Here is a 23,284-nt window from a genome sequence, read left to right as displayed (position 1 = left end):
TAACATTACAGCCTAACCAGCTCGGCGAGTAATGTTCAGTTAGCTGTTCTCTCATTTGTGTCTGGAATTAGCTAGCAAGTTAGCTTGGGTGCTTGACTGCTGTTAGCACAGAATGCTTGGATCAACCATTAAAGAGATGGGTGGGGCTAAAGCTTAAGATGGTGGGAACGATGCTGAATGAGTGTAGACTAAGAAGGGCTCTCCACTAGGTACTAAAACATTCAAAAGCCATTTTTCTCAAAAGTGCAGTTACAAGTTGATCAACTTTCAAAGCAGAAATACTTTCCCATTGTTTCCTCAAATGCAGTGTATGATATACACATTTTGTAGCTCTGAGTCTCTACTTTTATCCAATGTAAAAAAAAAATAAAAAATTCACCATTTCAAATGTTGCTACATAAGACTGAATCAAGGCGGTCGGTCACATATAGTTCTGTGTGTCTTTTGTGACCACGTGAGTCTTTACCTGTCAGTCATTGTATTATACTCATGTATTATATCTATGTCTCTGTGGTATTATATCAGGAGTGAAGAGAGCCTGGTTGTGTCTCAGAGGTCCTGTGAGGAGCTGAGGGAGGGACTACGGAAAGCCTGTCAGGACAAACAGAGCTATGAGCTCCGGACCTCAGCTGAACTGGATGACCTCTACCGCACCAAAATCAATCTGGAGGAAAGACTCATAGAACTCATCAGGTAATCAATCGGTCAACAAATCAGTCAGTTGATTTGCTGATCATTTGACCTCGATTTATCGATCAATAATTATTTGTAACTGTGGTGTGTGGCGCCCCCTGTGTGCTTGTGTGCCAGAGAGCGCTGCTGCCCAGACTGCTACAGCCAGTACACAGCCGGCTATGGTAGAGCCCCATCCTCAAGAAGATACCTCTATTGCGTGTGTGTGTTTCTCCCATTCTTCTCTGCAGATCCTCTCAAACTCTGTCAGGTTGGATGGGGAGCGTTGCTGCACAGCTATTTTCAGGTCTCTCCAGAGATGTTTGATCAGGTTCAAGTCCGGGCTCTGGTTGGGCCACTCAAGGACATTCCCGAGACTTGTCACGAAGCCACTCCCGCGTTGTCTTGGCTGTGTGTTTAGGGTTGTTGTCCTGTTGGAAGGTAAACCTTCGCCCCAGTCTGAGGTCCTGAGGCTCTGGAGCAGGTTTTCATCAAGGACCTCTGTACTTTGCTCAGTTCATCTTAGCCTCGATCCTGACTAGTCTTCCAGTCCCTGCCGCTGAATAACATCCCCACAGCATGATGCTGCCACCACCATGCTTCACCATATGGATGGTGCCAGGTTTCCTCCAGACATGATGCTTGACATTCAGGCCAAAGAGTTTAATCTTGGTTTCATCAGACCAGAGAATCTGGTTTCTTTAGGTGCCTTTTGTAAAATTCTAAGCGGGCTGTCATGTGCCTTTTACTGAGGAGTGGCTTCCGTCTGGCCACTCTAACATAAAGGCCTGATTGGTGGAGTGCTGCAGAGATGGTTGTCCTTCTGGAAGGTTCTCCCATCTCCACAGAGGAAATCTGGAGCTTTGTCAGAGTTACCATCAGGTTCTTGGTCACCTCCCTGACCAAGGCCCTTCTCCCCCGATTGCTCAGTTTAGCCGGGCGGCCAGCTCTAGGAAGAGTCTTGGTGGTTCCAAACTTCTGCCATTTAAGTGATGGAGGCCACTGTGTTGTTGGGGAACTCCAGATATGTGCCTCGACACAATCCTGCCTCAGAGCTCTACGGACAATTCCGTTGACCTCATGGCTTGGATTTTGTTCTGACATGCACTGTCATCCGTGGGACCTTATATAGACAGGTGTGTGCCTTTCCAAATCATGTCCAATCAATTGAATTTACCACAGCTGGACTCCATCCAATCAAGTTGTAGAAACATCTCAAGGATGATCAATGGAAACAGGATGCACCTGAGCTGTGTCGAGTCTCATAGCAAAAGGTCTTATAAATAAGATATATCTGGAAATGGTTTTATTGAATCCATTTTAGAATAAGGCTGTAAAGTAACAAAATGTGGAGAAAGTCAAGGGGTCTGAATTCTTTCCGAAGGCACTTTAAAACCTCTTGATGCTACCCTACCTTAAGAGGGATGATTGTCATCAGCAACCGCTGAATAGCATAACGCCTCAGTCAAATAATATTACTACAAATATTCATATTCATGAAATCACAAGTGCAAAACACAGCTTAGCCTTTTGTTAATCCACCTGTCGTCTCAGATTTTGAAATTATGCTTTACAGCGAAAGCAATCCAAGCTTTTGTTTATCGATCGCATGACAAAACATTAAGTACACTTAGTATCAGGTAGCTTGGTCACAAATCAGAAAAGCAACCAAATTAATCGTTTACCTTTGATGATCTTCGGATGTTTTCACTCACGAGACTCCCAGTTACACAACAAATGTTCCTTTTGTTCCATAAAGATTATTTTTATATCCAAAATACCTTGTTTGTCGCATTATGTTCAGAAATCCACAGGAAAGAGCGGTCACGACAACGCAGACAAATTCCAAATAATATCCGTACTAACTTTTTTTATAATTGTAACGGATTTCCTCCTCTTCGTCTGAAGAGCAGCTTTGTTCATGATGATTTTTATTCAAACTCAGAACACTAAACAGAAAATAACAACGTGAATTTACAAAACCGAAACAGTACCGTGTGGCCAAAACACTCACACGGAAACAAACACCCACCAACCAAAAGTGAAACCCAGGCTACCTAATTATGATTCTTAATCAGAGACAACTAACGACACCTGCCTCTGATTGAGAACCATACTAGGCCGAACACAAAAACCAACATAGAAAAACAAACATAGACTGCCCACCCCAACGCCCTGACCATACTAAAACCAACATAGACTGCCCACCCCAACTCACGCCCTGACCATACTAAAACAAAGAATAAGATAACAGAACTATGGTCAGAACGTGACAATAATCCATCCTCAGGTTGTTTTTAAAATATATAATCGATAATATATCAACCGCAAATGTCTTTCACAGTAGAAGAGGGGAAAGCAATACCTATCCAAAGTCTGTTGCGCGAGCAAAACTCATGTGACCACTTGACTCGATGTTATCGTTCTGGCTCATTTTTCTAAATAAAAGCCAGAAACTATGTCTGAAGACTGTTGACACCTTGAGGAAGCGATAGGAAAAGGAATCTGGTTGATATCCCTTTAAATGGAGCAATGGGAGGCTATGGAACATGGAGTTTTCGAAATAGAGGCCACTTCCTGGTTTGATTTTTCTCAGGGTTTCGCCTGCAATATCAGTTCTGTTATACTCACAGACAATATTTTGACAGTTTTGGAAACTTTAGGGTGTTTTCTATCCTAATCTGTCAATATATATATATATATATATATATATATATATGCATATTCTAGCATCTGGTCCTGAGAAATAGGCAGTTTACTTTGGGAACGTTCATTTTCCAAACATAAAAATAGTACCCCCTAGCTTCAAGAGACCCCTCTGTGGCAAGGTGAGACTCTCACGAATACGTACATGTTGGTTGTTTTGCTCTATGATCCCCACCAGCCTCACACGACTCGTCTGAAGTTCCCCTGTACTTGTTGAAAACATTTATGGAAGTATAGATGGAGGCTGTTTAGTACCAAAAATAAGGGGTTAAATAATGTAAAAAATATCTATATATTTCCTGATCTTTCTTATATCTCTCAGACACTTCAGAACAAACTTCCTTCAGATTTTTTGGGGGGCTATATGTTATTCAATGTGTTTCTAATAGCAGTAAGGACTATCTGTTATTCAATGTGTTTCTATGGGCTAATAGCACTAAGGACTATCTGTTATTCAATGTGTTTCTATTGGCTAATAGCAGTAAGGACTATCTGTTATTCAATGTGTTTCTATGGGCTAATAGCAGTAAGGACTGTCTGTTATTCAATGTGTTTCTATGGGCTAATAGCACCAAGGACTATCTGTTATTCAATGTGTTTCTATTGGCTAATAGCAGTAAGGACTATCTGTTATTCAATGTGTTTCTATTGGCTAATAGCAGTAAGGACTATCTGTTATTCAATGTGTTTCTATTGGCTATTAGCAGTAAGGACTATCTGTTATTCAATGTGTTTTTTCCTCAAACATATATATATTATACTAAAAGGGGTCTTAAAATTCAAACTCAACTTGCTAAATGATCCTTGGTATAAAACAATCGTATATAGCTTAGTAGAACCCCCCCGGCTTAGACTGTTCTGGGTGAAGCTACTTTACTAACCAGAGATGAGACTGCTCTAGCAGGAGGGAAGGGGCCTGTGAGCCAGTGACATAGGGAGCAGAGACGAGAGACAACCAACCAAGTTGACTTACACTATAGTACACAAATACACTACATGGCCAAAAGTATGTGGATAACTGCTCGTCCAACATCTCATTCCAAAATCATGGGCATTAATATGGAGTTGGTCCCCCTTTTGCTGCTATAACAGCCTCCACTCTTCTGGGAAGGCTTTCCACTAGATGTTGGAACATTGTTGTGGGGACTTGCTTCCATTCAGCCACAAGAGTATTAGTGAGGTTCGACATTGATGTTGGACGATTGGGCCTTCAGGCTCGCAGTGTTCCAATTCATCCCAAAGGTGTTCGATGGTGTTGAGGTCAGGGCTCTGTGCAGGCCAGTCAAGTTCTTCCACACCGTTCTCGACAAACCATTTCTGTGTGGACCTCGCTTTGTGCACGGGGGCAGTGTCATTCTGAAACACGAAAGGGCCTTCCCAAGTTGGAAGCACAGAATCATCTAGAATATCATTGTATGCTGTAGCATTAAGATTTCCCTTCACTGGAACTAAGGGGTCTGAACCATGAAAAACAGCCCCAGACCATTATTCATCCTCCACCAAACTTTACAGTTGGCACTATTGTGACGGCCCTGAATTATTCTGAACCGTCTCAGTGCTTCTCCTTCCAATAGGGTGCTTTCCCTTTAATTCCCAATTAAATAGCCAGCATCAGCTGCGCAAAAGTTTTTTTTTTGATGTGACGTGACTGAGGATGTGTTCCCGAAGCTTCACTATTCCGGTTGTTTTGTTGCTGTTAAACGTGTGTTTTGTAGCCTGAGAGAGTTTACCCAGGATCGGATCCACTCTTTGCGTCCGTGGACTACTCCTCTCTATTCTTCGTGGCCTTTCTCCGCTGGAGATCTGTTGGCGGATTGGATTGTCTGACTGACCGACTGACTACCACCTTGTTTGTATACGGTATTTCATTTGTTTTGATATGATGTATACGGTGATGATTTATGGATTTATGTAGTTAGATGTAGTTGAGGACTTAGTAAGAGCTGATACGCTTTAAAGTTCTGTGGTAAAATTGTTATATTGATTGTATGATTTAATACTGGGTTTACGCTACACGGAATGAACGGACAAACATTGCGTGACAAAAGTCACTTGAGTTCACTTAACTCCTTTACCGGGCTGGACTCTTTTTAGGCCCGAGGTACAGGACATTTCTGGAGGAACCAGAACTCATTGTGTTATATTATTATGTGTGTGTAATCCATTGATGTTGCTAATACAACCCATGCAAAAGAATAGTTGTTTTTGAAGTTCTTTTCAATGTTTTAAGGGTTTATGAAAAGTTGATTTCCCTCCTGACGTTTACATAAGTCCTTTGTATTGGTGTAGACTTGACGGACCAGATGGGACTCATTCCCTCCCAAACTAAAAGGAGAAACCAATGTTTTCTCTGGTAGGCACAACCTACCTGGCACCCCTATAAATATAACCTCAAGTCAAAACCGTTACACTATGCATTGGGGCTAGTAGCGTTCTCCTGCCATCTGCCAAACCCAGATTAGTCCGTCAGACTGTCAGATGGTGAAGCATGATTCATCACTACGGAGAACGCGTTTCCACTGCTCGAGAGTCCAATGGCAGCCGACGCTCGGCATTGTGTATGATCTTAGGCTTGTGTGCGGCTGCTTGGCCTTGGAAACCCATTTCATGAAGCTCCCGAGAAACAGTTATTGTGCTGACGTTGCTTCCAGAGACAGTTTGGAAGTCAGTAGTGAGTGTTGCAACTGAGGACAGACGATTTCTACGCTCTTCAGCACTCGGCGGCCCTTGTTCTGTGAGCTTGTTTGGCATACGACTTCACAGCTGAGCCGTTGTTGCTCCTAGATTTTTCCACTTCACAATAACAGCACTTACAGTTGACATGGGCAGCTCTAGCAGGGCAGAAATTTGACGAACTGACTTGTTGGAAAGGTGGCACCCTATGGCGGTGCCACGTTGAAAGTCACTGAGCTCTTCAGTATGGGCTATTCTACTGCCAATGTTTGTTTATGGAGATTGCATGGCTGTGTGCTTGATTTTATACACCTGTCAGCAATGGGTGTGGCTGAAAAAGCTGAATCCACTAATTTGATGGAGTGTCCACATACTTTTGACCATGTAGTGTAGCTGCCATAGCGAGGTTATTTATCATCAAATATGATTACGAAGTACTTGTCTTGACTGCATCATACCGGGAGAAGCTAGTTAAGCTAGCTACCGTTAGCTAGCTAGGCTAACAGAGGCTGCAGTGCATGTTTTCTAATCCTACAGTTCCAGACAACAACAACAAAAACAACAACTCCATTCAGAATATAAGGTAGCAGCCTGCCTGTTGGCTCTTGGTTGTAGCCCATCCTTCTCCTTTAACTTTGAATTCCATCTTCCATTGATTAGATATCTCCTAACTTTTAAAACACGGAAGCTCTATCACTGTCGCCTACTGCAGCTCTGACTCATGATTGGCCAACACCAAGCTACATGTGCCACTCTCCACTCTCATGAAACGCAAGAGCAGCAGCATAAACATTTCTCTCTACTGCAGCAGTAGAGACCCATACCCAAGACCTGTGACAATCATATCAGACCCATACCCAAGACCTGTGACAATCATATCAGACCCATACCCAAGACCTGTGACAATCATATCAGACCCATACCCGAGACCTGTGACAATCATATCAGACCCATACCCAAGACCTGTGACAATCATATCAGACCCATACCCAAGACCTGTGACAATCATATCAGACCCATACCCGAGACCTGTGACAATCATATCAGACCCATACCCGAGACCTGTGACAATCATATCAGACCCATACCCGAGACCTGTGACAATCATATCAGACCCATACCCGAGACCTGTGACAATCATATCAGACCCATACCCGAGACCTGTGACAATCATATCAGACCCATACCCGAGACCTGTGACAATCATATCAGACCCATACCCGAGACCTGTGACAATCATATCAGACCCATACCCGAGACCTGTGACAATCATATCAGACACATACCCGAGACCTGTGACAATCATATCAGACCCATACCCGAGACCTGTGACAATCATATCAGACCCATACCCGAGACCTGTGACAATCATATCAGACCCATACCCGAGACCTGTGACAATCATATCAGACCCATACCCGAGACCTGTGACAATCATATCAGACCCATACCCGAGACCTGTGACAATCATATCAGACCCATACCCGAGACCTGTGACAATCATATCAGACCCATACCCGAGACCTGTGACAATCATATCAGATCCATACCCGAGATCTGTGACAATCATATCAGACCCATACCCGAGACCTGTGACAATCATATCAGACCCATACCCGAGACCTGTGACAATCATATCAGACCCATACCCAAGACCTGTGACAATCATATCAGATCCGACTCAGACCTGTGACAATCATATCAGACCCATACCCGAGACCTGTGACAATCATATCAGATCCATACCCAAGACCTGTGACAATCATATCAGATCCGACTCAGACCAGGTGACAATCATATCAGATCCGACTCAGACCAGGTGACAATCATATCAGATCCGACTCAGACCAGGTGACAATCATATCAGATCCGACTCAGACCAGGTGACAATCATATCAGATCCGACTCAGACCAGGTGACAATCATATCAGATCCGACTCAGACCTGTGACAATCATATCAGATCCATACCCAAAACCTGTGACAATCATATCAGATCCGACTCAGACCAGGTGACAATCATATCAGATCCGACTCAGACCATGTGACAATCATATCAGATCCGACTCAGACCAGGTGACAATCATATCAGATCCGACTCAGACCAGGTGACAATCATATCAGATCCGACTCAGACCAGGTGACAATCATATCAGATCCGACTCAGACCTGTGACATTATTTTGAGTTTTGGACCCAGTCGGGTCCTGGATTGGGTCTGGAGTATTCGAGTACCGGTGGATCCGTGAAGATCCGGCTGTGTGTGTATCGAACTGTGTCTTTCCAGGGAGAAGGATGGATTGTGACAGACATGTGGATGCATGCCTGGTGTGTGTGAATTAACCTGTGTGTGAATTGAACCGCGTGTGAATTGTGTGTGTATTTCCAGGGAGAAGGATGCCTTGTGGCAGAAGTCTGATGCTCTGGAGTTTGAGCAGAAGCTGAGAGCGGAAGAGCAGACAAAGAGAGATACCTGTAGCAATACCTCTCACTGTCTCTCCTGCAGCAGTCCATTCAGCTGGTGGCTTCATAGACACACCTGCAGGTACCTCTCACTGTCTCTCCTGCAGCAGTCCATTCAGCTGGTGGCTTCACAGACACACCTGCAGGTACCTCTCACTGTCTCTCCTGCAGCAGTCCATTCAGCTGGTGTCAGGTACCTCTCACTGTCTCTCTGTACTGACTGTATTCTCCCTAGACTGTGTGGCCATGGGTTCTGCTACTACTGCTGCAGTAACACCGTCAGCCTGATGGAGGGGGGCGCCAGAGAGCGCTGCTGCTCAGTCTGCTACAGCCAGCACAGTGCTGTGGTAGAGCGCCATCCTCAGGAAGACACCTGTACTGCACCACACACACCCTTCAACCCTCTGCCCCAACCTGGTAAAACCCAGCAACACAGTTGAGACCACATACACACTCAGATACACACTCACTTACACACTCAGATACACACTCACATACACACTTAAATACACACTCACATACACACTCAGATACACAGTCACATACACACTCAGATACACACTCATTCCACAGTGTGATGGCACACTGTGGAATTTCACTTAATAGATATGGGAAATTATCAAAATTGGATTTGTTTTCTAATTCTTTGTGTATCTGTGTAATCTGAGGGAAATATGTCTCTCTTATATGGTCATACATTTGACAGGAGGTTAGGAAGTGCAGCTCAGTTTCCACCTCATTTTGTGGGCAGTGTGCACATAGCCTGTCTTCTCTTGAGAGCCATGTCTGCCTACTGCGGCCTTTCTCAATAGCAAGGCTATGCTCACTGAGTCTGTACATAGTCAAAGCTTTCCTTAAGTTTGGGTCAGTCACAGTGGTCAGGTATTCTGCCACTGTGTACTCTCTGTTTAGGGCCAAATAGCATTCTAGTTTGCTCAGTTATTTTGTTAATTCTTTCCAATGTGTCAAGTAATTATCTTTTTGTTTTCTCATGATTTGGTTGGGTCTAATTGTGTTGCTGTCCTGGTGCTCTGTGGAGTCTGTTTGTGTTTGTGAACAGAGCCCCAGGACCAGCTTGCTTAGGGGACTCTTCTCCAGGTTCATCTCTCTGTAGTCGATGGCTTTGTTATGGTTGTAGAATTTAACGGCTCTTTTCTGAATTTTGATAATTAGCGGGTATCCGCCTAATTCTGCTCTGAATGCATTATTTGGTGTTTTACATTGTACACAGAGGATATCTTTGCAGAATTCTGCATGCAGAGTCTCAATTTAGTGTTTGTCCCATTTTGTGAATTCTTGGTTGGTGAGCGGACCCCAGACCTCACAACCATAAAGGGCAACGGGTTCTATATCTGAAGTATTTTCTAGCCAGATCCTAATTGGTCTAATGTTATGTTCCTTTTGATCACTCTCTCACTCTCAGACCTGGCTGTGCCAAGGGCAGATGATGGTGCATATGGCATCATAACAGAAGAGGAAGTTAATTATGTTTCCAACAGTGACTCTCTCTCTTTCACTGCCTGCTCTCCTCACACCAACCCCCAGGGGGCAGCAGAGCTGTGAGTACACACACACACATACACATTCAGAACCCATGCCTGATGCTATTTTTGACACTGCGTTTGTTTGTTTTGCCCAGCAACGGTGGTGCCAGTACAGCAGAAACCACATCAGAGGACCTACCTGACCAGACTGGAGCTGTTCAGGATGCAGAGATCTGTCTGCTGAGGAGTGGAGAACTCACGTGAGTCAGACCAATATTCACCAAGACCAGAATGACCACCATGGCCAGAATTACAGTACCAGTCAAAAGTTTGGACAAGCCTACTCATTCAAGGTTTTTTTTTTTATAATTTATTTTTTTACTATTTTCTACATTCTACAATAATAGTGAAGACCTCAAAATTATGAAATAACATATATGGAATCATGTAGTAACCAAAAAAGTGTTAAACAAAATTCTTTAAAGTAGCCACCCTTTTCCTTGACAACTGCTTTGCACACATTTGGCATACTCTCAACCAGCTTCACCTGGAATGCTTTTCCAACAGTCTTGAAGGAGTTCCCACATATACTGAGCGCTTGTTGGCTGCTTTTCCTTCACTCTGCGGTCCAACTCATCCCAAAGCATCTCAATTGGGTTGAGGTCTGGTGATTGTGGAGGCCAGGTCATCTGATGCAGCACTCCATCATTCTCCTTCTTGGTAAAATAGCCCTTACACAGCCTGGAGGTGTGTTGGGTCATTGTCCTGTTGAAAAACAAATTATAGTTCCACTAAGCCCAATCCAGATGGGACGGCGTATCGCTGCAGAATGCTGTGGTATCCATGCTGGTTAAGTGTGCCTTGATTTCTAAATAAATCACAGACAGTGTAACCAACAAAGCACCATCACACTTCCTCCTCCATGCTTCATAGTGGGAACCACACATGCGGAGATCATCCGTTCATCTACTCTGCCTCTCACAAAGACATAGCGGTTGGAACCAAAAATCTCCAATTTGGACTCATCAGACCAAAGGACAGATTTCCACCGGTCTGTTGTCCATTGATCATGTTTCTTGGCCCAAGCAGGTCTCTTCTTATTGATGTCCTATCGGGGCGGCAGGGTAGCCTAGAGCGTTGGACTAGTAACCGAAAGGTTTCATCTTCAAATCCCCGAGCTGACAAGGTACAAATCTGTCGTTCTGCCCCTGAACAGGCAGTTAACCCACTGTTCCTAGGCCGTCATTGAAAATAAGAATTTGTTCTTAACTGACTTGCCTAGTTAAATAAAGGTAAATTATAGTAGATGTGGATGTTGATTAAGGCAGTCCCCCGCACTGATTCAGTGGGGTTAAATGCTGAAGACACATTTCAGTTGTATCCCCCTTTATTTTTCTAATGAACGTATCCCCTGCAGCAGAGAAGTATTTATTTGGGAAGCAATCTGAAGTGCAGTTAACTCTAATGAATTTATCCTCTGCAGTAGAGGTAACTCTGGATCTTCCTTTCCTGTGGCGGTCCTCATGAGAGCCAGTTTTCATCACAGCGCTTGATGGTTGTTGCGACTGCACTTGAATAAACTTTAAAAGTTCTTGAAATTTTCCAGATTGACCTTCATGTCTTAAGGTAATGATGGACTGTCATTTCTCTTTGCTTATTTGAGCTGTTCTTGCCATAATATGGACTTGGTATTTTACCAAATAGGGCTATCTTCTGTATACCACCCCTACCTTGTCACAACACAACTGATTAGCTCAAATGCATTAAGAAGGAAAGAAATTCCACAAATTAACTTTAACAAGGCACACCTGTTAATTGAAATGCATCCCAGGTGACTGCCCCATGAAGCTGGTTGAGAGAATGCCAAGAGTGTTCAAAGCTGTCATCAAGGCGAAGGTTGGCTACTTTAAATAATCTAAAATCTAAGATATATTTTTATTTGTTTAACACTTTTTTGGTTACTATCACATTTCAGGTAAGACCCAAGTTCAGACTGTGTTGAAGTAACAATGTTCATTGCAACAACAGGGGCAAGCAAACGACAGGCAGGTGTCGATAATCCAAAAGAGCGGCAAAGGTACAGGACTGCAGGCAAAGTGGTCAAAAGCAGGAGGACGAGAAAAAGAGAGACTGGGGAAAAACAGGAGCCTGGAAAACGCTGGTTGACTTGAACAAACAAGACGAACTGGCACAGACAGACAGACAACATGAATACACAGTGGATAAGTAGGGAAGATGGACGAAACCTGGAGGGGGGCGGAGACAAGGGCGTGGCATTTACTACATGATTCCATATGTGTTATTTCATAGTTTTGATGTCTTCACTATTATTCTACAATGTAGACAATAGTAAAAATAAAGAAAAACCCTGGAATGAGTAGGTGTGTCCAAACTTTTGACTGGTACTGTACATAGCTAGGCTATGGCTATACTATACTTAGCGACCTCCACCTAATAATCCAATACTCCACCTCATTACCATCACAAACTAAATGGACACTGCCCCTGTAACAGTACAAATTTAAACCGTCCCCTCGCCCATACCCGGGCGCGAACTAGGGACCTTCTGCACACATCGCGCCACAAAAGCCGCGGCCCTTGCAGAGCAAGGGGAACTAATACTTCAAGGTCTCAGAGCCAGTGACGTCACTGATTGAAACGCTATTTAGCGCCCACGCTAACTAAGCTAGCCGTTTCACATCTGTTACACTCACCCCCCTTTTGACCTTCCTCCTTTTTTCCGCAGCAACCAGTAATCCGGGTCAACAGCATCAATGTAACAGTATAATTTTAGACCGTCCCCTCGCCCATACCCGGGCGCGAACTAGGGACCTTCTGCACACATCAACAGTCACCCTCGAAGCATCGTTACCCATCGCGCCACAAAAGCCGCGGCCCTTGCAGAGCAAGGGGAACTAATACTTCAAGGTCTCAGAGCCAGTGACATCACTGATTGAAACGCTATTTAGCGCCCACGCTAACTAAGCTAGCCGTTTCACATCTGTTACACCCCTTTAAGACATAAAACAGCTCTTTACCAGACTGGCTTTTCAAAGATGACTAGAAATGTAAAAGTTTTGTGTTCTTATAGGAAAGCAACATTGTTGACTACAAATTATATATAACTGGGATAATAACTCACTAACTAGCAAAGAATATGAACAAATGTGACTCGTTTCAGAAAACTAGGTATATGTCGCGCATCACTACTTCACAGGAGAGCCATTTGAGTTTAAATTTAAAAAATAAATAAATAAAAATTTGTTTTTTGGCAGAAATGCCATCTGGGACATGTAAACTTTCATGTGCCTTAATAACAAACTTGTATGCCATCTGTAAATACAAATACATTTTTTATGTCTATTTGAGCTGGTCAGTATGTCTTGGTAATCCTTTGTAACGTTTAAAAATATATATATCACGTAGTAGAACTGCATAAATGTTGCTCTCCACTTTCTGGAGGACCGAGTTTTGAAATCAGTGGAATTAGAGTATGATAGCTAAGGAGATTGAGAAAACACCTGTCTCCGGATTGCATCTTCAAACTAAGGGCAGCCATGGCATCCTTGACAGAGAGGGAGAAGCGTCCATCCACGGATAAGATAGTTTAGCTAGCTACATTTTCAGATATTACACATTTCAAATTTAGTCAGAAAGTCATTTTCATTTCAAGTTAACGAGTACTGTTAGCTAGCTTGCTTGTTAGCTAATGTTACGTGTATTATCTGTGTAGTAATATTATTCGTATCGCAGAGCCATTTGCATTGCCAGTTATAGCCTGATGTTAGCTAACTAGTTAACATAGTACCTGGTTGGTAAGCTACCTGCAGATTCATGCAGGGTAGTAACGTTATGAGTTGGGATTATGGTTCATTGTTTAGCTAGCTAGCTACATGTCTAAACTCTCGTCTGAGTGTGCTAGAGTGCAGCATAACTGAGAAATGTACGAATGCTCAACACCCGTTGAATATGGACGGTGTCAGTAAACGTTGGTTAAAAAGTTGTGAGGCCAGAACGTTCAGATCAACCCTACCCATATTATTGGCATTTGTCACTGAGCGCTTGAACAATAAATGTATCCAAATGTAATGTTTGTTTCATCTTGAGAAATCTGCTACATCCATGTTAAATGGTCATTTATTGACCATTTACGTTGGTTAAAAAGTTGTGAAGTCAGAACGTTCAGATCAACCCTACTCATCGGCCAGTGTCCAGTGTGAGGTCAGATCAACCCTACTCGTCGGCCAGTGTCCAGTGTGAGGTCAGATCAACCCTACTCGTCGGCCAGTGTCCAGTGTGAGGTCAGATCAACCCTACTCGTCGGCCAAAGCCTCCAGTGCGAGGTCAGAACGTTCAGATCAACCCTACTAGAAAACACTCTGAATTTAGACCCACCCATCTATTTCAGTATTCACATGTGAGGCCATGTACTAAACAACCAAAGATTTCAAGACTAAAGGCTGGTTTATACTACTACACTAGAGCACACTCTGGCACTCTAGATTCAATTTATGAACACACCCATAGTATAAACCAGCCTGTAGTCTTGAAATCTTTGGTTGTTTAGTACATGGCCTCACATGTGAATTCTGAAAGAGATGGGTGAGGCTTAAGAGTGTGTGAATGATGCTGAATGGGTGGAAACAAGGGAAGGGCTCTCCAGTAGGTGTAACAAAATATTAATGGAAACATTTTCTAAAAAGTGAGGTTACAAATGTAGCAACTTTGAAAGCATGATTATTTTCCCATTGTTCCTTAACCTTAGTGTATGATATACCACTTTCTAGCTCTGAGTGTCTACTTTTATCCAATGTAAAAAAAAATCAAATTTTGCTGCATAAGATCGGCCTGGTCGGTCACAAATGTGCACATGCAGCTCTCGCTTTAATCTCAAAACAAGCACATTTATACGCGACCACTCACTGTAAAGACAGTCCAGTTTATCTACTCACGACTGCTCATACTGTAAACACAATCCAGTTCAAAGTTAATGGCACAGATCCATATATGGCTATGGCTATTTGCATATAGGCCTACTGCAGCTCTGATTGGTAATGGGGCACCTGTCTGTGTAGAGTACAGACTGAGTCCTGCCTGTCAATAGAATCCTACTCCAATGTGCTCTGCCTACAAGAAAATCTCTTGCACAGTTAGTTTTGCATACTAAGTTTGCGTAGTTTGTTTTGTTTCGGTATGTTATATTGAAAGTGGCTAATATTGTGTTGATTCGAGCACAATTCCCACAGTAGAGCTAAACATTGATACTGACAAAGGAGAAAACTGTAGAATCTTGAGTGAAATTCAATCTCGTGCTTCTCTGCATGTGCTGATATTTCTTCTGCGTGGCAGTCTGAAGGCAATGTGTATTATTTTTAACATACTATTAAAATAGTACTCACTTATGGGAGTGGCTAATTATTTACAAGTTGCTAGCTTTCCCATAAACCCATCGTCGAAACCACATTTTCATCTTCTTCTGTGGTTTGGAAACTTCCTGTTCTTTGACTGACGAAGACACAGAGTTTGGAAAAATTCTAAGTATACAGCATACGTGTTGCAACGGAGCCTTCAATCGCAAAGGGGTGTTGCGATTCCACTCTGTTGTGGAATTGCAACAAATGAATGACATCTGGCGCAACTTAACAGAGGGATTATGGGTAATGTGAATGAGGTATTTGAATTGGTTCCTATGTATGACCAGAACCAGCTCCCATAAAGATCTAGTCAAAAGAAGGGGAAAGACACAGTGTCATTTGAGATGAAAACAAGCCCATCTTTCTGGTTGTCCCTGGAGTTATCTTTCTGCAGCTTCTTTTTTCTCTCATCTTTGCCTCTGGCTGTGAATGTAGCTGGGAATCTGACTGCATGTACTGGCTGTGAATGTAGCTGGGAATCTGACTGCATGTACTGGCTGTGAATGTAGCTGGGAATCTGACTGCATGTACTGGCTGTGAATGTAGCTGGGAATCTGACTGCATGTACTGGCTGTGAATGTAGCTGGAAATCTGACTGCATGTACTGGCTGTGAATGTAGCTGGGAATCTGACTGCATGTACTGGCTGTGAATGTAGCTGGGAATCTGACTGCATGTACTGGCTGTGAATGTAGCTGGGAATCTGACTGCATGTACTGGCTGTGAATGTAGCTGGGAATCTGACTGCATGTACTGGCTATGAATGTAGCTGGGCTTCTGACTGCATGTACTGGCTGTGAATGTAGCTGGGAATCTGACTGCATGTACTGGCTGTGAATGTAGCTGGGAATCTGACTCCATGTACTGGCTGTGAATGTAGCTGGGAATCTGACTGCATGTACTGGCTGTGAATGTAGCTGGGAATCTGGCTGGGAATCTGACTCCATGTACTGGCTGTGAATGTAGCTGGGATTCTGGCTGCATGTACTGGCTGTGAATGTAGCTGGGAATCTGGCTGGGAATCTGACTGCATGTACTGGCTGGGAATCTGACTGCATGTACTGGCTGTGAATGTAGCTGGGAATCTGGCTGGGAATCTGACTCCATGTACTGGCTGGGATTCTGGCTGGGAATCTGGCTGCATGTACTGGCTGGGATTCTGGCTGCATGTACTGGCTGTTAATCTGGATGGGAATCTGGCTGCATGTACTGGCTGGGAATCTGGCTGGGAATCTGACTGCATCTTCTGGCTGGGAATCTGGCTGCATGTACTGGCTGGGAATCTGGCTGAGAATCTGACTGCATCTTCTGGCTGGGAATCTGACTGCATGTACTGGCTGTTAATATGGCTGGGAATCTGACTGCATGTACTGGCTGGGATTCTGTCTGGGAATCTGTCTGCATGTACAGGCTGTTAATCTGGCTGGGAATCTGACTGCATGTACTGGCTGGGAATCTGACTGCATGTACTGGCTGGGAATCTGGATGCATGTACTGGCTGTTAATCTGGCTGGGAATCTGACTGCATGTACTGGCTGGGAATCTGACTGCATGTACTGGCTGGGAATCTGGCTGGGAATCTGACTGCATGTACTGGCTGTTAATATGGCTGGGAATCTGACTGCATGTACTGGCTGGGATTCTGTCTGGGAATCTGTCTGCATGTACAGGCTGTTAATCTGGCTGGGAATCAGGCTGCATGTACTGGCTGTTAATATGGCTGGGAATCTGACTGCATGTACTGGCTGGGAATCTGACTGCATGTACTGGCTGGAAATCTGACTGCATGTACTGGCTGGGAATCTGGTTGCATGTACTGGCTGTTAATCTGGCTGGGAATCTGACTGCATGTACTGGCTGGGAATCTGACTGCATGTACTGGCTGGGAATCTGACTGCATGTACTGGCTGGGAATCTGACTGCATCAACTGGCTGGGAATCTGGCTAGGAATCTGACTGCATGTACTGGCTGGGAATCTGACTGCATGTACTGGCTGGGAATCTGGCTAGGAATCTGACTGCATGTACTGGCTGTTAATCTGGCTGGGATTCTGACTGCATGTACTGGCTGTTAATCTGGCTGGGATTCTGACTGTGGTGTTTTGTTATTAATGCGTGTCCTCCTCTCCAGGTTGCGTGTTCCGTTCAGTGTGGAGGAGATCAGTGTATTTGGTGACAGTCTGAGGGAGCTGTTCATCAGGTCTGGTTGTTACAGCTCCATCCCCATTACTGGGTCTACCCTTGGTGCTACCATACACTGGCTGTTCACCTCACAACCCAAGAGCATCTCATTTAGTGTGCTGTACAGAGAGGACACACACACACCTCTGGAGGAGGCTAAGGTATATTTAACACACTGCTGGAGTAGGTCAGTTATTAGTGTTTAAAATAATGTGTTCTAAGGTTTAGGATTAGGTTTGATGTTTTCTAAGGTATAGGGTTAGGATTAATGTGTTCTTAGGTATAGGATTAGGATTAGGTTTAATGTGTTCTTAGGTATAGGTTTAGGATTAGGTTTAATGTGTTCTTAGGTATAGGATTAGGATTAGGTTTAATGTGTTCTTAGGTATAGGTTTAGGATTAGGTTTAATGTGTTCTTAGGTATAGGGTTAGGTTTGATGTTTTCTAAGGTATAGGGTTAGGATTAATGTGTTCTTAGGTATAGGGTTAGGATTAATGTGTTCTAAGGTATAGGATTAGGTTTGATGTTTTCTAAGGTATAGGGTTAGGATTAATGTGTTCTTAGGTTTAGGATTAGGTTTAATGTGTTCTTAGGTATAGGTTTAGGATTAGGTTTAATGTGTTCTTAGGTATAGGGTTAGGTTTGATGTTTTCTAAGGTATAGGGTTAGGATTAATGTGTTCTAAGGTATAGGTTTAGGATTAGGTTTAATGTGTTCTTAGGTATAGGTTTAGGATTAGGTTTAATGTGTTCTAAGGTATAGGTTTAGGATTAGGTTTAATGTGTTCTTAGGTATAGGGTTAGGATTAATGTGTTCTAAGGTATAGGGTTAGGATTAATGTGTTCTTAGGTATAGGGTTAGGATTAATGTGTTCTAAGGTTTAGGATTAGGTTTGATGTTTTCTAAGGTATAGGGTTAGGATTAATGTGTTCTAAGGTATAGGTTTAGGATTAGGTTTAATGTGTTCTTAGGTATAGGGTTAGGATTAATGTGTTCTTAGGTATAGGTTTAGGATTAGGTTTAATGTGTTCTAAGGTATAGGTTTAGGATTAATGTGTTCTACGGGTATAGGGTTAAGATTAATATGTTCTAACGTATAGGTTTAATAATCTGTTCTACGGTTTAGGGTTAAGGTATTATGTCCTGTCTCTCTCTATTCCAGGTACTGATCCCTCTGACTCGTTGTCAATCCCACAGAGAGACCATGACAGGAGAGCTGATAGTCAGGAACACTGGAGAATACACACTCATCTTTGACAACTCCTTCTCCAGGTACACACATCTATGCCCACACACTTCTATACACACACAGGTCTATAACTCCTTCTCCAGGTACACACATCTATGCACACACACACACATCTATACCCACACACTTCTATACACACACAGGTCTATAACTCCTTCTCCAGGTACACACATCTATGCACACACACACACATCTATACCCACACACTTCTATACACACACAGGTCTACAACTCCTTCTCCAGGTACACACATCTATACCCACACACTTCTATACACACACAGGTCTATAACTCCTTCTCCAGGTACACACACACACATCTATGCACACACACATCTATACACACACACTTCTATACACACACAGATCTATACACACACAGGTCAATAACTCCTTCTCCAGGTACACACATCTATACCCACACACACACACATCTATACACACACAGGTCTATAACTCCTTCTCCAGGTACACACACACACATCTATACCCACACACTTCTATACACACACAGGTCTATAACTCCTTCTCCAGGTACACACATCTATGCACACACACACACATCTATACCCACACACTTCTATACACACACAGGTCTATAACTCCTTCTCCAGGTACACACATCTATGCACACACACACACATCTATACCCACACACTTCTATACACACACAGGTCTATAACTCCTTCTCCAGGTACACACACACACACATCTATGCACACACAGATCTATGCACACACACACATATATACACACACACACATCTATACACACACATCTATGCACACACAGATCTATGCACACACACACATATATACACACACACACATCTATACACACACATCTATGCACACACACATCTATGCACACACACACACATCTATACTCACACACTTCTATACACACACAGGTATATAACTCCTTCTCCAGGTACACACACACACACATCTATGCACACACAGATCTATGCACACACACACATATATACACACACACATCTATACACACACATCTATGCACACACACATCTATGCACACACACACACACACATCTATACCCACACACTTCTATACACACACAGGTCTATAACTCCTTCTCCAGGTACACACACACATCTATGCACACACACATCTATGCACACACACTTCTATACACACACAGATCTATACACACACAGGTCAATAACTCCTTCTCCAGGTACACACATCTATAACATGGTGGATGTAACAGTCTGTATGTTCTATCCTGCCCTCACCCCATTCTGTCTCCTCTCTATCCCCCCTCACCCCGTTCTGTCTCCTCTCTATCCCCCCTCACCCCGTTCTGTCTCCTCTCTATCCCCCCTCACCCCGTTCTGTCTCCTCTCTATCCCCCCTCACCCCGTTCTGCCTCCTCTCTATCCCCCCTCACCCCGTTCTGTCTCCTCTCTATCCCCCCTCACCCCATTCTGTCTCCTCTCTATCCCCCCTCACCCCGTTCTGCCTCCTCTCTATCCCCCCTCACCCCGTTCTGTCTCCTCTCTATCCCCCCTCACCCCGTTCTGCCTCCTCTCTATCCCCCCTCACCCCGTTCTGTCTCCTCTCTATCCCCCCTAACCCCGTTCTGTCTCCTCTCTATCCTGCCCTCACCCCGTTCTGTCTCCTCTCTATATTCCCAACCCCGTTCTGTCTCCACTCTATCCCCCCCACCCCGTTCTGCCTCCTCTCTATCCCCCCTCACCCCGTTCTGCCTCCTCTCTATCCCCCCTCACCCCGTTCTGTCTCCTCTCTATCCCCCCTCACCCCGTTCTGTCTCCTCTCTATCCCCCTCACCCCGTTCTGCCTCCTCTCTATCCCCCCTCACCCCGTTCTGTCTCCTCTCTATCCCCCCTCACCCTGTTCTGTCTCCTCTCTATCCCCCCTCACTCCGTTTTGTCTCCTCTCTATCCCCCCTCACCCCGTTCTGTCTCCTCTCTATCCCCCCTCACCCCGTGCTGTCTCCTCTCTATCCCCCCTCACCCCGTTCTGTCTCCTCTCTATCCCCCTCACCCCGTTCTGCCTCCTCTCTATCCTGTCATCTGTGGTGTAGGTTCATCTCTAAGAAGGTGTTGTATCGTCTGAGTGTTGAGCAGCCAGTGGTCTACGATGGAACACATTAACTGTCTGGAGAGGAGAAGACTGTACTGGTCCTTTATCCGCAGTCTCTATTTGTTTGAAACAAAGGGACTGACTAAGATGAGAAAAATTCTGTTCTCTTTTCACCATCTGGCTGTTGTTGTTATATAAGAGGGAGGTTTGGTTGTGTTGTTAAAGTAGAGTGCCTGTGTGTCAGTCATGGTTCTACAACTGCTCTGTGTATCTGTAGGTCAAATTAACTGTGCCTTCAGTTGAATGGACCCAGACAGACTGGAGAGCTGAATGGACTGACTGGAGAGTTGAATGGACCCAGACTGACTGGAGAGTTGAATGGACCCAGACAGACTGGAGAGTTGAATGGACCCAGACTGACTGGAGAGTTGAATGGACCCAGACTGACTGGAGAGTTGAATGGACCCAGACAGACTGGAGAGTTGAATGGACTGACTGGAGAGTTGAATGGACCCAGACAGACTGGAGAGTTGAATGGACCCAGACAGACTGGAGAGTTGAATGGACTGACTGGAGAGTTGAATGGACTGACTGGAGAGTTGAATAGACCCGGACAGACTGGAGAGTTGAATGGACCCGGACAGACTGGAGAGTTGAATGGACTGACTGGAGAGTTGAATGGACCCAGACAGACTGGAGAGTTGAATGGACTGACTGGAGAGTTGAATGGACCCAGACAGACTGGAGAGTTGAATGGACCCAGACAGACTGGAGAGTTGAATGGACCCGGACAGACTGGAGGGTTGAATGGACCCAGACAGACTGGAGAGTTGAATGGACCCAGACAGACTGGAGAGTTGAATGGACCCAGACAGACTGGAGAGTTGAATGGACCCAGACAGACTGGAGAGTTGTGACGTCATGTAAAACAAGGAGTTAGAATGTTCCTGCTGCTGTATCAGGAGGTCTGGTCTGGTTTAGAAAATAGTAGGCAGAGACAGGTCATAAAACACTTGTATGTTATTGATCAAATTAAAGCATGTTAAATGTTAAAATGTTTCTCTTAGCTGCTATATCAATAGGTTTACCTGTACCAAACACCAACACTGGTCAGGACTGGTCTGAACTGGTCTGGTTTCGTTCAATAGTACCCAGAGAAAGGTCATGAAGTGGAAACACTCAGTATGTAAGGATATGTAAAGCTTGGCTGTAGCACTTCATAGTGTAAAGCTGTAACACTGCATAATGTAAAGTGTGGCTGCGACACTGTATAGTGTAAAGCTTGGCTGTAACACTGCATAGTGTAAAGCTGTAACACTGCATAATGTAAAGCGTGGCTGCGACACTGTATAGTGTAAAGCTGTAACACTGCATAATGTAAAGCTTGGCTGTAAAACTACATAGTGTAAAGCTGTAACACTACATAATGTAAAGCTGTAACTCTGCATAGTGTAAAGCTTGGCTGTAACACTGCATTGGCTGCAACACTGCATAGTGTAAAGCTTGGCTGTAACACTGCACAGTGTAAAGCTGTAACACTACATAGTGTAAAGCTTGGCTGTAACACTGCATAGTGTAAAGCTGTAACACTGTATAGTGTAAAGCTTGGCTGTAACACTGCATAGTGTAAAGCTTGGCTGTAACACTGCATAGTGTAAAGCTTGGCTGTAACACTGCATAATGTAAAGCTGTAACACTGCATAGTGTAAAGCTGTAACACTGCATAGTGTAAAGCTTGGCTGTAACTCTGCGCAATGTGTTTCTCATTTGGAAGAATGTATGAAAATCAGCAGTTGAAGTAGATCAATTCCATAATTTCACCTTTTTTAATAAAATTATTGTAAATTACTATACATCCAGATAGAACACGTCTTCCACAGTTAATTAACTCCAGATAGAACACGTCTTCCACAGTTAATTAACTCCAGATAGAACACGTCTTCCACAGTTAATTAACTCCAGATAGAACACGTCTTCCACAGTTAATTAACTCCAGATAGAACACGTCTTCCACAGTTAATTAACTCCAGATAGAACACGTCTTCCAGTTTATTAACTCCAGATAGAACACGTCTTCCACAGTTAATTAACTCCAGATAGAACACGTCTTCCACAGTTAATTAACTCCAGATAGAACACGTCTTCCACAGTTAATTAACTCCAGATAGAACACGTCTTCTACAGTTAATTAACTCCAGATAGAACACGTCTTCCACAGTTAATTAACTCCAGATAGAACACGTCTTCCACAGTTAATTAACTCCAGATAGAACACGTCTTCCACAGTTAATTAACTCCAGATAGAACACGTCTTCCAGTTTATTAACTCCAGATAGAACACGTCTTCCACAGTTAATTAACTCCAGATAGAACACGTC

General features: G+C 43.8%; 1 protein-coding gene across 12 annotated transcripts in view; it reads left to right on the top strand.

The window, feature by feature from the left end:
* LOC110509177 (FYVE and coiled-coil domain-containing protein 1) overlaps positions 1–21,961 on the top strand; it is a 39,195-nt gene extending 17,234 nt beyond the window's left edge. For 8 of the 12 annotated variants that reach the window (XM_036967023.1, XM_036967027.1, XM_036967026.1 and 5 more), the window contains 8 exons: positions 526–693; positions 8,439–8,594; positions 8,748–8,929; positions 9,936–10,071; positions 10,152–10,256; positions 17,541–17,751; positions 18,754–18,863; positions 20,908–21,961. In XM_036967023.1, coding sequence (XP_036822918.1) covers positions 526–693; positions 8,439–8,594; positions 8,748–8,929; positions 9,936–10,071; positions 10,152–10,256; positions 17,541–17,751; positions 18,754–18,863; positions 20,908–20,977 — 1,138 coding nt within the window. In that variant the 3' untranslated portion in view covers positions 20,978–21,961. Of the gene's footprint in view, positions 1–525; positions 694–8,438; positions 8,659–8,747; positions 8,930–9,935; positions 10,072–10,151; positions 10,257–12,024; positions 12,384–17,540; positions 17,755–18,753; positions 18,864–20,907 lie in introns of those variants that run through there. The other 4 variants (XR_005040294.1, XR_005040295.1, XM_036967028.1 and 1 more) reach the window with 4 other exon arrangements.
* The last annotated feature ends 1,323 nt before the right edge of the window (positions 21,962–23,284 follow it).

The sequence above is a fragment of the Oncorhynchus mykiss genome, chromosome 28, assembly GCF_013265735.2.
Source record: "Oncorhynchus mykiss isolate Arlee chromosome 28, USDA_OmykA_1.1, whole genome shotgun sequence".
NCBI classification, from domain to species: domain Eukaryota; kingdom Metazoa; phylum Chordata; class Actinopteri; order Salmoniformes; family Salmonidae; genus Oncorhynchus; species Oncorhynchus mykiss.
Note: the sequence above shows the minus strand (reverse complement) of the source record. Positions and strands in the feature narration are given on the sequence as shown.